Source organism: Melanostigma gelatinosum (assembly GCF_949748355.1).
Source record: "Melanostigma gelatinosum genome assembly, chromosome: 1".
NCBI lineage: Eukaryota > Metazoa > Chordata > Actinopteri > Perciformes > Zoarcidae > Melanostigma > Melanostigma gelatinosum.
The window spans coordinates 9442526-9456510 of NC_136634.1; the positions used below are offsets into that span (position 1 = coordinate 9442526).

Sequence of the window (13985 nt, forward strand, 5' to 3'; positions counted from 1 at the left end):
TTCATTAAATAAACACAGATGTGCTGCACTTGAAGCAAAGAGGGACGTTATTACAGTAAAGAAAAACATTTCTCATGATCTTTCCTCTCATGGGATATTTGCTTCATGGAAAGAATACTGTTTGAAATATTTATTGAATGAGTATTGTTTACTTACTACAAACACCAAAAGAAAAACCAAAAAATACTAGTGTCATTTGATTTGCAGCCTTTGTCGTACATTCTACATTTCCATTCACTGAGACCCTAAAAAGACGTTATCTCTGAATACTATCAACATTTTTTTATAGAGATTTAACATATAAAAAAACAATATAAGATAGTGAGGTTAATGATTTTCTATCTGGATTCATCATACTAATGCATTTACACCCAATATTTTATATATTCCAGTGTATGCTGAAATTCTCACATGACTTTTGTATGTAACACTCGTCACTATTCTATACTTTAACATTGATAGTTTAACTTTATTAATTCTTAAAACAGTAAACCTAAACAGTTACGCTAAAGGAAACGGATACTGTCTGTAAAATACGTCATTGACTTGTTTTAACATGTTTTAACTTCATTAACAGGACTGAACTCAATATTACAAAATGAAAATTGAAATTAAATTTTTTTTTTAAGCATTAATGCAATCAGCAGAAGTAAAATGCTAATGTTAGGCTACAAAGTGACGTTTTGTGGTCTCATTTAAACTTTTCTAATACACATAAAAACTTTAAAAATCCAAGAGAGAGGGAGTTACTGAAAAAAACCCTTGACTTTGAGACGAGGGAACCATGTCCTGGTTTTAGGACTCATTCCTGCAGCACTCTATATTGAACTATGAAAACCAAAAGTACCAACGTTTGTGGGGTTTTGCACATTCGTACAATCAAGGGAATATTTTTGTATCTGTTACATACTTCACAATATGCACTACCAAGTAGTTTCCACCAAAATGTGACCCCTGCACGTGTCTCAGTGCTGACTGTGTTGAGTTGATGTGGTTCGAGGGATGAAGCGCATGGCCAGGCTGTGCTCGTCCTCCACAGGCTGCTGCGACAGGTTGTTGGTCTGCCGGATGCTGCTGAGGGTGCAGCCACGGCGAGGACACACGGTGTAACGAGATAACAGAGTGACCAGGATGGCCTTCATCATCACCATGGCTATGTGTTTGCCCACGCAGGAACGAGGCCCACATCCGAATGGCTGGAAGAAACGACTGGGCACCTGCCAACCAGAGGAGGTAGAAACTGAGCTGCTGTTCTTAAAGCCACATGATGTTGCACAACATTCATCAGACTTACTGTTTTGTCAAAGTTCATCAGGTTGAACACTTTTGGGTTTGGGAAGAATTCGGTCTTATGCATAAGACCAATGTTGAGAATGATGTTGGTTCCTTTTGGGATTTTAGTGCCTTCGATGTTGTCATCCTCCAGAGCTTTTCGCATCGTGAAATCAACCACCGGATGAAATCTCAAAGACTCGTTGATGAAATTCTCCAACACTTTTAAGCTTTGACAATCAATGTTTTCACCTTTTTCACCTGGAAATGAAAACACAGCATTGACGGAATAGTTTTGTCTTTAGCTGTCAGAGTGTGACAGAGAATAAGACAGCACAAATGCTCTCACTCAAGACAGCGTTCATCTCCTCCACTATCCTCAGCTCTACGTCTGGGTTTTGTTTCAGCAGCATCAGCATGAAGAAGAGGCTGATGGAGAGTGTGTCAGGTGCTGCAATCACCATCTCCAGCACACACTGCCTGACGTTATCTGCTGAAAGCTCTCCGACATTCTGCTCAAAAGAAAGTAAAGGTACGCGGCAAACACATGACATGGTCAGTACGGTACCTCTGTGACCCAGGCGGTATATATTTATCAAAAGGCACAAACCTGAGCAAAGATGAGCTCTGTTGCAAAGTCAAGATCATCATCCAGCTTCTCAGACTCATTTATAATCTTTCTTTTCATTTCAAGAAGGCTCTCCATCACGTCCTGCAGCTCTTGGCTGTTGACACAAAAAGCAACACATAGATTAGGTTGAAGAAATCAAGTTCAAGAAATCTGTTGAGTTGCTGTGATGCGTGAGGATCTTACGCTGCTCTCTTGTGCTTGTTGTACAGCCATCCAATCTTGAAGAATATATCAGGCTTGATAAGAACTGTTTGCCAGGTCTCAAAGTAGCTGTGGATTTTCATCAGCAAGTCCTTCTCTGAGTTATGAGGAACAACAACAACAAAAAACAGGAATCAGAAGCTGCAGTGCAAGAATTTGAAATATTATTTGCTGGCAGAAAATAGAATGTGCAGACAGTGACAATGCAGCTGACCGTTGAGCGGCACCCTCAGGAAAAGCCTGTTGGAGATGTCCACCACTACGACTCTTAGCAGATTGAGAGCGTCCACGTGTCTGGAGGGGTCGGTCATCTTCTGCAAGTGGTCCAGATGTTTGGCTGTGGAGCTCACACAGATTCTCACCGTATGCTGGAGGCCTGGGCCTGTCAGAGCTGTAAAACAACCATCAGACAATACAGTAGTTCAAATACAAGAAAGCAGTGTTTCAGTTATTGCAAGACTTCAATTTCGCCGGAGTTGGAAAAGAGAGAGAAGGGGAGTGGTAAAATATGGCACCGCAGTACTCTGACTACATACTCTCTTGTGTAAGGTTCTTGCTCACCTTTAGAAAAATACGTCCTCACTTTCCTCCAGAGCAGAACATCGCTGTTGAAAATGATCCCCCTCCCTTCCATCCCAATACACTCCAGCCCTTTTTTGCTCCCGAATCTGGCTGTGTAGTGGGCGCTCCTCAGGACATGATACACTGCTGAAGATCTAGAAGAGTAGCCAGGCTTTGACTCACGACAGATTCATGGGATAAGATAGAAGTTCTTTTTTTTTTATCTCAAAAGACTTGCCTGCTCAGAATGAGGGTCTCCTCGCCGTTAATCCAGACCCGGACAATGCTGCCATATTTGTTGTTGTAATAGTTGCTCGCTGTTCCTATCCCCGTCCAGATGAATCTGCCATAGGAGAGGATAGGACCGAGTCCTGCCAAGAAGGACGGACCTGGCAGAAAGAAACAGGTGCTGACTGAAGACATAATAGGCCCCAGGCTGCTCATGTCCAAGTGAAAACAGAGGTCTTCCTGTATGGAAATCAGTTACTGTTTTCTCTTACCGGGTATATGTGACCGTTTTATTCGGCTCCAGGCCGTGAACAGCAGCAGTAGCAGCAGCAGAAGCAGAACAGTGGTGACTTCAGACATTGTGTCGACCACCTCGCTGCCAACGGTGAGTGTCTCCGGCGGCTGCATCCCCATCTAAACACACACATGAGCAGGCTTACTGTGTCCTCTCTGTCTGTCCTGTGCTCATAAAGCTTCTCCTCTAATAACCAGCAGACAAAACAAGCTCATCCGTGGACATCCCTTGTAATTCTCTTGTCCTTGTGTATAACACAGCCATGGAACACATTAAAACCAAAACACACTCACACAAAGCTTTAGGATGAACTATTTGTTACTCAGACAGCTGCTCAATATGTCAATATGTGTGGGTGACAGATTATTCCCTCATTTATTTTAATGGTATTACAGCTTTATCATTCTCATAATATTCGGGTCTTCTCTTGAGATATCAGGTACATTGTGTTGCAAATATTCCGGGCAGAACTCATCCAAATAGAGCCATGACAGAGTTAGTTTCAACTGAATTTCATGACTTAAAGTTTGTGTTTCTCTTTAGCGTACTACAGGAGCGAACACAGTCTCTCAATAAAGTAACAATAATGTCAGGAAGTAAATTGACATTTTTTTATCAACCTGACAAAATTACATTCTTGTGGGAAGAAAAGAAAAGAAAAGGCAACACTGTAACTTCTTTACATTCTATTAGAATGTAAAGAAGTTACATTGTATTAGAATGTAACTTTAGAATATTAGAATGTAAATAAATTACATTGTATTAGAATGTCGCTTCTTTACATTCTAATAGAATGTAAAGAAGTTACAGCTATAGAATGATTCTATTGAAGTTATTCCTTTTTTAAATGTTTTAGACGAGTCACTAATCATTTTAAAATAGTGATTATAGCTGATTTAACTGACAGACATGAGATTGATCTTCTCATATCACTCTCTTTATACAATGACATGAATTCACCCCCGTTTTATTGATATCTTACGAAAAGTTACTCCTCACTTTTCGTGCGTTTTTCCTGCAAAAGTCCAGCAACATGAGTCTGTTTTCACTTGTTACATGCATACTGTCTTTTCAAAATAAACTTCCATCTTCACAGGGAACAACTAAGGTTTAATACAGGAACAAAATCCACATAATTCCATTTTTTAATTGAGTAATAATTGGGTTAACATTTGCTCAGATTTCATCTTTTATCCTCAACAGTATCTTTTTGCCTTTTTTTAAATCGTTCATTAACAAATTATCAAAGAATATTACTTACTTCTCTTGTTCTTTTCGACCGCTGACGAGTTACAGTGCAGTTTGAAGTGATGCCGTTCTTTCTCCACCGGTTGTAAGGATGCTCAACATGCTCCTACCAAATAAATGACAGTCATCATTCAAGTGTTTCTAAATCCTCGGTTAAGCCCTCATTTTACCGGTTGCTTAGAAACACCAGTAAAGGGGTTACAAGTGCCATTAGATGCACAGTGAACAGGCCAGATAACGGTGCATGTCCAACGCTCAAAAAGAACAAAAAAAATGTGTTTTTTTATTCATAAGAATGCAAAACCTGCAGGTCTTTCATCCCTTTTACTCTGCAGCACTTTTTTTGATGGATTTGCTTCACATTTAGCTTTGTTTGAAAGAAAGAAACCCCACTGTCATCCCCTTGAGGAGGCTTTTCAACGAGAAATTAATTAGCTGGGTCAGGCTGACCCTTGTCAAAGGAAGTAAGGATTTACTCAGCAGTTCAGAATAGGAAACACCAGAAAGAGAAAATGTCATCTTGATTCTTTAAGAATTTAAAGGCTTATAAATGTCATGAACTGGTGTCCGTGCTCCACTACTTTAAAAATGAGAATGGATGCAAAATCAAAAAGGGGAAACAGTGTTCATGCAGAGTTTGGGTGCTTCTGACGAGCTGTCCTTCAAGCTTAGTACCTGAATAGCTGGTATTCTGTTGATAATGATGTTGGCCTCAGATTTAGGGGTTGGGGTTGGAGCTTTTCTCCAAAGTTGGCTGAAAAACCTGCTCTCCTGATTGTAGTAGAGACTAAACTGGATAATAAGAACTTTTTGGAAATGGAGAAACTTTACTGTTATTTCTCCACCGACACAAGTGGAGAAACAATATGTAACTAAACTATCTTTGTAAATGCATTATGCAATAACTGAAAAACACTAAATTCCATTTATTAAAAGGAGATTTTGGTACACACGCACACACACACACTCAGTCTTTCATTGAGAGCGCTCTGAAAGCTCTTTTGTAAATCCAAAGAATGCTCCACTTGTTCACAACTTATTTATTCCACTTCCATGTCATTTTGTGTAGGACAGACCGGTGGCAATATTGAGAGGAAGAGCATCAGAATGATGAGAAGCACGAAGGCGTGTCATTCTGGAAATATGTCCATTAGCTGCTTCTAAATCAAGTAGGCCTGCAGATAGCTACTGTTTCCCAGATGCTTGCTGTTGCGCAATGCATCATGTGGTTTTCCAAAGTTACAGACGAAACTCAACATGTTTATTTCTCTCCAACAGCTCGAGCGTAGTTTCCCTCTGACGTCTCATCTGTTGGCAAGTGGTCAGATATCTGCTGTATGTGCTTGTGCATTTCAGAGCTCAGATTACTCTGCAGTGGAGGACCAACGAGCACGGCACAAATATGAAGGAGATAATTGGAGCTTTTCTGGCGTGCAAACTGCTGCTGGTGGGGACGTGTGCGTTGCTGCTCCTGAGCTCAGGAGGTTTAGTGTTCCTGCTGGTACGACAGAAAGAGCTGACGGAGGAGCTGGTGAGGTTGGACGCCCAGGTGCAGGTGCTGTCACAGAGCTGCAGGCTGCAGGCAGGAGTCCTCCGGCCCACAGACCCCGCAGAGGCTGGAGAGCGAATGAAGCTCCAGCGCAGCAGAAGAAACCAGGAGGGAGAACCGACACAAAGCGAGGACGAGAAGGATATGATGATGCTGATGACATACTCCATGGTTCCTGTAAGACACCTAAATGCTTTAAAGTGTTCTCTTTACGATTAATTGATTGTTGACACAATAATAGTTGATAATCGATCAATCAGTTTGTGCTCTGGGAACTTGAATTGAGTGTTTTCCCACTATTTTCTGACATTTCATAAACGACTTATCAATTCATCCAGAAAATAAAAGATAGAATAATTTAAAAAGGAAAGCAATGATTGATGTATCCTTAACTATTATTGGTGATTATTAATCGATCATGCCAATAATAAAACTTTATTTCGGTTACATGCGTGCGTTATGTGAGTAATGTGCTGTCAAAAATACAGTAGCACCCTCTGGAGGAAGGCCAGTTCCCAACAGATGTGAGAACCGCTGAGGGAGGAGCAGCACTCCACTGCTCTACACAATTCATCCTGGAAACACTCAGTGGAAAAACAAATCACTGCAACAGACTCTTGGATTCTTTGCATTTCACGGACTGCTTCTTATCCCAAAAAGGGAGAAGAGAGGAAATGTTTCTATTAAAGATGAAAGCAAGGAGATGTTAATCGCTGCTCTCTTCTGTCTTGTAATAACATCATGAGAATTTCTCTTTTCATGTGTTTCACAGAAGTAAACAGTTTGCAATATTCACAATTTTCAGCTTTCAGATGTTGTAACAATCAACACTGACTTTAACGTCTGTTTTCTTTATTTCAGGCCAAAGCCTTCATGGATCTGTGTAACAGCTCCAGAGGACTTTGTTTCACAGGTGCACTTCTCAAATATTGTACATTCCAGTGCTGTAGTTTACATTGGTGCTGGTGCTTCTACTCTTTTTGGTTTGTGTAAAATTCTTATTTATTCCCCCCGCCACAGGCCCAGCTGGACCACCAGGTAAAAATAAACACTTTCATTAACTTCATCAGTAATTTAAGCTGGATTTGTTACTGCAGCCACAGTGCTTGTTCCTGTCAGGTTTGCCTGGTAGAGCTGGTTCATCAGGACCTCAGGGTGCGCCCGGGCCGGAGGGGAGACGAGGAAAAAGAGGTGAGAGATCTGTTGTGCCAAAATAGACTAACCCCCCTCGTTAGATGTGCACCACAACAGACAAACTCAGAAAAGTCAGTCACAAGATTCAAACGGTCTTCCGTTGTTCAGCCATCGTTGCATAACACGGCAATCCCACTCGCTTTTCTATCGCTGCCACGTTAGCAAAGCATGGGAGATTGATTCAGTTGAAAACGTTTGCTGGACTGATTAAACCTGAATTATGCTGGTCTCAGGTCGGCTCGGTTGTATTTAGCACTTTGAGACTTCATGTTTAAAATATATGTACATGTTCTCAGTCCTACAATTAACACATGATCATCCTGTTTTTCATTTCCATTTCCAACTCAGTGGTTTGAACTAAATATCTGTCAATGACTAGGACGCCCTGGAGAACCAGGACCTAAAGGAGACCCTGGATCTCCCCGACCGAAAGGAGAGACCTACAATGAGATTCTCATCGAGGGTGAGCGATGACGACATATTTGAACCTGATGTGAATAACGTGATCAACAGACAGGAAGTCAGTCACATTCCAGATTACATCTGAAAAATCAACCTATTTTCATGTTGTTTTGGGAGTGAATAGAGGCTTGATGTTCAGCTCTACTTCTGGTGAGGTTTCAAGAGCAGATAGATGGCCACCATATTTGTTCAACACTTTATCCTGTTGTGGGATGTAATCAACAAAATGAACTTGTTTTTGATAAATTCTTATTTTCACGATTATTTTTTTTTCTCCAACTTCAAATTGGAAATAAATGTTTTGATTTAAAGTTTCCCTTTTAAAGGTTATTTCAAAAGTGCCTGTCATTGATGAGCAGTATTGTTTATTCGGCTATTTGTACATGTCTGATATACAGCCACTGCATTGTTATATTTGAAGGTCCTCCTGGTCCAAGGGGTCCAGCAGGCCCACCTGGTCCACCATGTCCTGCTTGGTATTCTAATGAAGTGAGAAACAAGACCATCGGAGAACACAGCCGTCAAAACAACATGTTGATTGGTGAGAAGAACAGAATCATTGGGGGTGGGGATTTTAGAGACAATAGATTAAAGGTCACCCTCCTCCAGACAAACATTGTGGCCACGCACCTTTATTACGACCAGCGTGCAGGATTTAGGGTGATTCATGTGCAGATATGGAATACAACTATGTTCTCATGTGTATTCACCTGAAACTAAGAATCGTTGTGTTTGTGTTACCTGATGAGCCTTCATGTTTACATAGAGAGCGAGTCCTCTTCACAGAGTCCGCCATGTTGCTCTAGTTCTTCGACATGCTTGTGAAAGGAAGGGGTGAGTAAAGGAATCTGCAACCTCACCGCTAGATGCCACTGAATCCTGCTCGGTTCTCCTTTAAGTTAACTGACCAATTATATTGTCTGTAAATTATATTCTCAACATCTAAATACTTTGTCAGAGGAATCGCTACACCGCCAGGAATACATTTCTGGTTGGGAAATATTCAATCCTTTATTCATTTATTATCCCCAAAAAAAAGTTTTCATTTAAATATATTGAGTCTAAAATACTGAAATCAGCCTATAAAATATGCACCAAATGTTGATTCTCAATAGCAGAGTAACTGCCCCAGTAAACAGGTAGCTTTGGCTGCTGATCACAGATATGCTCCATGGAGGCTTTTCATGTCTACAAGGGGGGACATTTGTCAGTGAATGAAGTTAACCTCCATTTCTTCTCTTACTCTACATATTTAGATTCAGCTCCTTCTGTGACCGATGCAGAAAACCGCAACTCAACAATAAACAGGAACGGTAGGAAGGAATTCAGAATTTACATTTAGTGTACAACAATTATATCAGTTAATGATTTCGATGATAGGCTGTGTGTGACTTAGTAATCACAATAATAACGTATGATGTCTTTATTTCCACAGAATCACCACATCCAGTAAATGAGAGCAGAGACGTTTTGAATGTTACCGCCTCTAAAACAACTCTGGACACAAGTACGGACTCTGGTAAGCAACCGTGATAGGACACATTTTTAAGTTTGTAAACATTACATAGTTTTATCAATATTATTATTATATTATTATTATTTATTTAGCCTTTATTTAACAATCAAATTTATTTTACAAGGAGACCAGGCCAAGAATAGCAGCCACACAGTTTCAACAAGTAACAAAAAAGCACATAGATTTGAGTGACATTAAATATGATCAGATCACACATTTACACACAGACGTCTTGGACTTGGTGCAGAAAATCTAAAGCTTTCTTTCCCAATTCAGTTCTGACTTTAGGAATAACAAAACACAAAAGGTCCTTCGAAGTGAGATTGTAATTTCCATAATTCAAATTTAAAAGAGAAAATGACCCAAGAATCACTTTGTGAATAAAACCATACTCGTGTACATAAAGTCCATTCACTTTTGAGTATAAAGCACAACGGTGAGTAAGAGGTCCACAGTTTGTAAAGAATCTCAGATAACGCTACCAGCTTGTAAAGACAGCAGAGGCATTCGTGTACAACTCGTCGTCATAGTCAATGAGCTAAAAACAAACAGGTAAAAAGTGAAAAGACTTGTTTTAAAAGTAAACATACTGGATATGTGCCTTAAAGCACAAGTGGTCATCAATTAAACACCCAACTCAATGTATTGATCATTTCTGGTAACAATTTTCATGTTAACTGATTCATTTCACAGCCCCACTTACTCCAGACAAAAACAGTACCACCTTCCATGGCAGCGGAAACATTAAGGACACACCAATGAAAAGTGGTAAAGAAACGGACCTAGTTCTGAACTGTTTCTGGCATCGGTATTATTGACCAATGCACATATGTTTAGTTCAGTCAAGGCACAAATATAAACTCTCGTTGACAACCATTTTGAGTTTTAGGAAGATTGTATTGACAGATTTGAACTGATTCCACTGTATTTAATAACATAACCTTGTGTGAAAATGTATGGTAATCCAAATTCTGTTTAATTTACCACAGAGTCCGTATCACCTCGTCCAGACTACACACGGGACATGTGGATTGGAACCAGTACAGAGAATGTTACAGAGGCATCAGTTGACTTATTAGCAGGTAGGAGATACTGAAACTCATTGTTCATATGTTTGGACACGCAGATCTGATCCTAACTTCATACTGTACTCATCTTATTTAATCTCCACAGTGTTACCAACACCACATCCAACTCGTGAAGCCCCAGATGTTTTTAATGTTACTGACTCTGAGAATCTGCGAGAGACAGATGAGGAATCTGGTATGCAACCGTTGCTGGAAGATTTCCTAGACAGACCTCTTTACTGATCTTTTTGGAATGTATTTGTTTGTATTTATTTTCAAAAATGTGCTAAAAGAATCAAGTATCTGCAGGAAAGTGCTCCCTGTGACCATGATGATGGAACTCAACACCTTTTATTTTCCAGAGTCAGTGTCATTTCATAAAGCCCATGACACCGTGAATAACACTGGGAATGTTACAGACGGAGCAATACAATTATTAACAGGTAGGAAACACTTTGTTTTGAATTATGAGTAAAGAAAGTGACCATAACTTTAAAAACAATATATATGTTTCATTTCATTCCACAGTTCCTCTCTCTGTGGACCAAAACAGCGATTCCTTTAATAACAGTGGAGCCATTATTGATGCACCCATGACAAGTGGTAAGAAACTGTCTATTGGTATCACTGTTTTGTATCAGTGTTGAAGGTAAACAGAATAAAAGTACAACATTTACAATAGTTCAAGACTACTCACAATATATCTCTTAAAATTGTGATTTCTTCTTTTTCATAATTATTTCTTTAGACGCTTCATTTTCACTCCAGAACAACAACAAGCTAAATTTGACGAGCGAAAAGGGATGGACAAAACCCAGTGAGTAAACTGTGCATTCAAGCTTCAAATTACAGAAGTAAACAGCACTACATTGTATGAATTAATGTTTTTGCGATATGCTGTTTTAATTACATTTAATCCCTGTACCATCTCTTCGAGTTAAATCTCGTTTTTCTTTCTGCAGATTCACCAACTCCTCGTCCAACTGACAGCAGCAGAGATGTCACTGGCTCTGAGAAACTTCTAGACACAAACATGGAAGCTGGTAAACAACCAGTTTGAGCAGAAGGGAGACTTAAAAACAAACTTTATTTGTGTGAAAAAAAGTCAAATCCAAAACTTTGTTTTAATTTTCTAGATTCAGTATCATTTCATCAAGACGACGACCATGACATCTTGAACGAAACCAAGACAGAAAGTGTTACCGACAGGCCGATAACATTATTAACGGGTCGGAAACACTTAAAAAACAAATCATGAGTAAAGTCGTGACCATAACTTTAAAACGTTATATTTAATGTGTCATTTCATTCAACAGTTTCTCTCTCTGTGGACCAAAACAGTGATTCCTTCAATAACAGTGGAGCCATTATTGATGCACCCATGACAAGTGGTAAGAAACTGTCTGTTGGTATCACTGTTTGGTATCAGTGTTGATCAATTCACACATTTAGTCTTTGCATTCTTTATCTTCCCTCAAAAGAGGTACATTTAATATCTGTACCATCTCTTCTAGTTGAATCTCATTTTTCTTTCTGCAGATTCACCAACTCCTCGTCCAACTGACAGCAGCAGAGATGTCACTGACTCTGAGAAACTTCTCGACACAAACAAGGAAGCTGGTAAATAGAATAGAATAGAATAGAACCTATTTGAGAAACAACCAGTTTGAGGAGCAGGGAGACTTAAAGACAAACTTTGACCACATGAGAAAAAAGTTAAACCCAATACTTTTCTTTTCTTTTCTAGAGTCAGTATCATTTCATCAAGACGACGACCATGACATCTTGAACGATACCAAGACAGAAAATGTTACAGAGGCACCAACAACATTATTGACAGGTAGGAAACACTGTGTTTTGAATTGAGCAAAGTTTAAACATGTATAAAACATTATATATGAATGTTATTTTTCATTCTATAGCTCCACTTTCCGCGGACCAAAACAGTGATGCTTTCAACAATGCTACAGAGGCACCAATTCGATTATTAACAGGTAAGAAATGCTCCATTTCAAATGGTATGTGAATGTCACAATGGCCTTTAGAATATTTGGTTATGTCTTTTGCATGATTTTGATGCTGCACTATATCACCATTATTGTCTATCTGCATTTATGTTTCCTTTCATGTTTCAGCCTCACTTGCTGAGGATCTGGAGACAGACGCCTTCAACATCAGTGGAAATATTATCAAAACACCCATGAAAAGTGGTAAGAAAGAAATAGTTTTGTGTCCCATGTTTTGTTTTAATAATAACCAATAATCTTAATTTATAATATTTCTCTTTTCTCTCAAAGCCCATCAATCATCTTTAAAATGTTATTATTAAAATACTGAAATACCTGTCTTCTTTTATTTAGAGTGCAGAATTAGAATTATTAAATGTCCGGAGAAAGCCACCAAAATGCAAAGCACATTTGGAGCCTGGATGTCCGATGCATCCCGGCAGGATGGAGGTCCATACTGGCTGGCCGATCATTTTTCAGGTTTATTTTTTTAATTTTTTTGAGTCTACAAGTCATTCATCAAAGAGATTTGTGAGTTATTGTGGATTTACAGTAAACACTGAAACATTTATTTCCCAGGTCGAGTTTTGGTGGAGCGCCGGAACATTTCGACATTTAGTGATACAAACAACAAAATCATAGACGTCGGGACGTGGTTCCAGGGCTGTGGTCATGTTGTTTATAAGCGGTCATTTTACTTTCACAACGCAGGAACAAACAGACTTATGAAGTAAGTGATTGTATTACCTTGTATAAGACTTTGTCCCTGCCTTATTAACGTACTCATTCTGACTTTTTTTTAAACTTGTGTAATATTTTACAGATTTGACCTGAACACCGGGGAAACAAAGACTCTGTTCATGGGAAACAGCAGATATCACAACCTGGCTTATCTTTTTTGCAACTCAAAGACGTATTTCAAGTTTGCTGTGGATGAAAATGGACTGTGGGTCATTTTTGCATCAGATACAGATGATGATACGATGGTTGCAAAGATTAACACTGATAGATTCTCTGTGGAGTCAGTCATTAACACTCGCTACCCTACAACTAAAGCAGGAAATGCTTTCATTGTAAGTGGGGTGCTATATTTTACAGATGACAAAGACAGAAAAGTTACATATGCCTTTGATTTAAAGAAAGAGAGTCCTGTGGATGCAAGTTTTGATTTAAGGCCAGCCAATGGCATCTTGGCTATGCTGTCCTATTATCCCAACAGGAAGCTTCTGTATATGTGGGACAACAGCAGCGTGAAAATATGCAAAGTTAGACTCAAATGGACCTAGAAATAACCACAAAACTTGTACAATGAGCAATACAGTTGTTTGTAAAGGCTCAGTTGGTTTATGTGAATGTATTGAAACACTGACCCGATTTTGACACACGATGTTTAAGTCACACTGGACTTGTTCACAGTAAATATGTTACTCAAACTACTGACGTCTAATCTTTATTTGTTTATTCCAAGATACCTCAATTTTGGATTTAAACAGTCTATAAAGAAAATTATTCCACATTTGTTTTTGTTTCAATTATTATGTACAACTGTGAGGCTATTTCCAATGTCACTATTGAACATGAAGGCCATTTTTAAATGGCCTTCCTAATCTTCTGTCTGTGAAAAAGCAGACTCACATCCTCTTCACAGATCCTCAGTGCCGGTGGGTGGTCAGTTAGGAGAGCTGAGAGGGGGTGGTGGTAGTGGGCTTATCAAACCTACAGCACAACACATTCTGGTTGTCAGCCAGTTGGTGA

The 13985-nt window shown here is 39.3% G+C and overlaps 2 protein-coding genes across 3 annotated transcripts; one reads left to right on the forward strand and one right to left on the reverse strand.

Annotated features, from left to right (window-relative positions):
- Positions 1-965: 965 nt before the first annotated feature.
- Positions 966-3307, reverse strand: cyp19a1b (cytochrome P450, family 19, subfamily A, polypeptide 1b; the record flags this gene model as incomplete). Its single annotated transcript, XM_079277602.1, has 9 exons — positions 966-1217; positions 1295-1533; positions 1622-1784; positions 1883-1997; positions 2087-2201; positions 2319-2495; positions 2666-2820; positions 2904-3054; positions 3166-3307. 9 exons carry the CDS (start codon positions 3305-3307, stop codon positions 966-968), a joined length of 1509 nt encoding a protein of 502 aa, XP_079133728.1.
- Positions 3308-5794: 2487 nt separating this feature from the next.
- Positions 5795-13663, forward strand: LOC306782644 (uncharacterized protein). Of its 2 annotated transcripts, XM_079276087.1 has the most exons (24): positions 5795-6162; positions 6847-6898; positions 7006-7023; positions 7105-7176; positions 7559-7642; positions 8063-8182; positions 8898-8954; positions 9077-9160; positions 9851-9925; positions 10147-10239; positions 10331-10420; positions 10587-10667; positions 10753-10827; positions 10973-11041; positions 11187-11267; positions 11361-11453; positions 11541-11615; positions 11764-11844; positions 11972-12064; positions 12147-12218; positions 12360-12434; positions 12585-12710; positions 12810-12960; positions 13054-13663. In XM_079276087.1, the coding sequence occupies exons 1-24, from the start codon at positions 5839-5841 to the stop codon at positions 13514-13516; spliced, it is 2604 nt and encodes an 867-aa protein (XP_079132213.1). In that variant the 5' UTR covers positions 5795-5838; the 3' UTR covers positions 13517-13663. The 2 variants fall into 2 exon arrangements, with proteins under 2 accessions (XP_079132213.1, XP_079132214.1); XM_079276088.1 differs by lacking the exon at positions 9851-9925.
- The last annotated feature ends 322 nt before the right edge of the window (positions 13664-13985 follow it).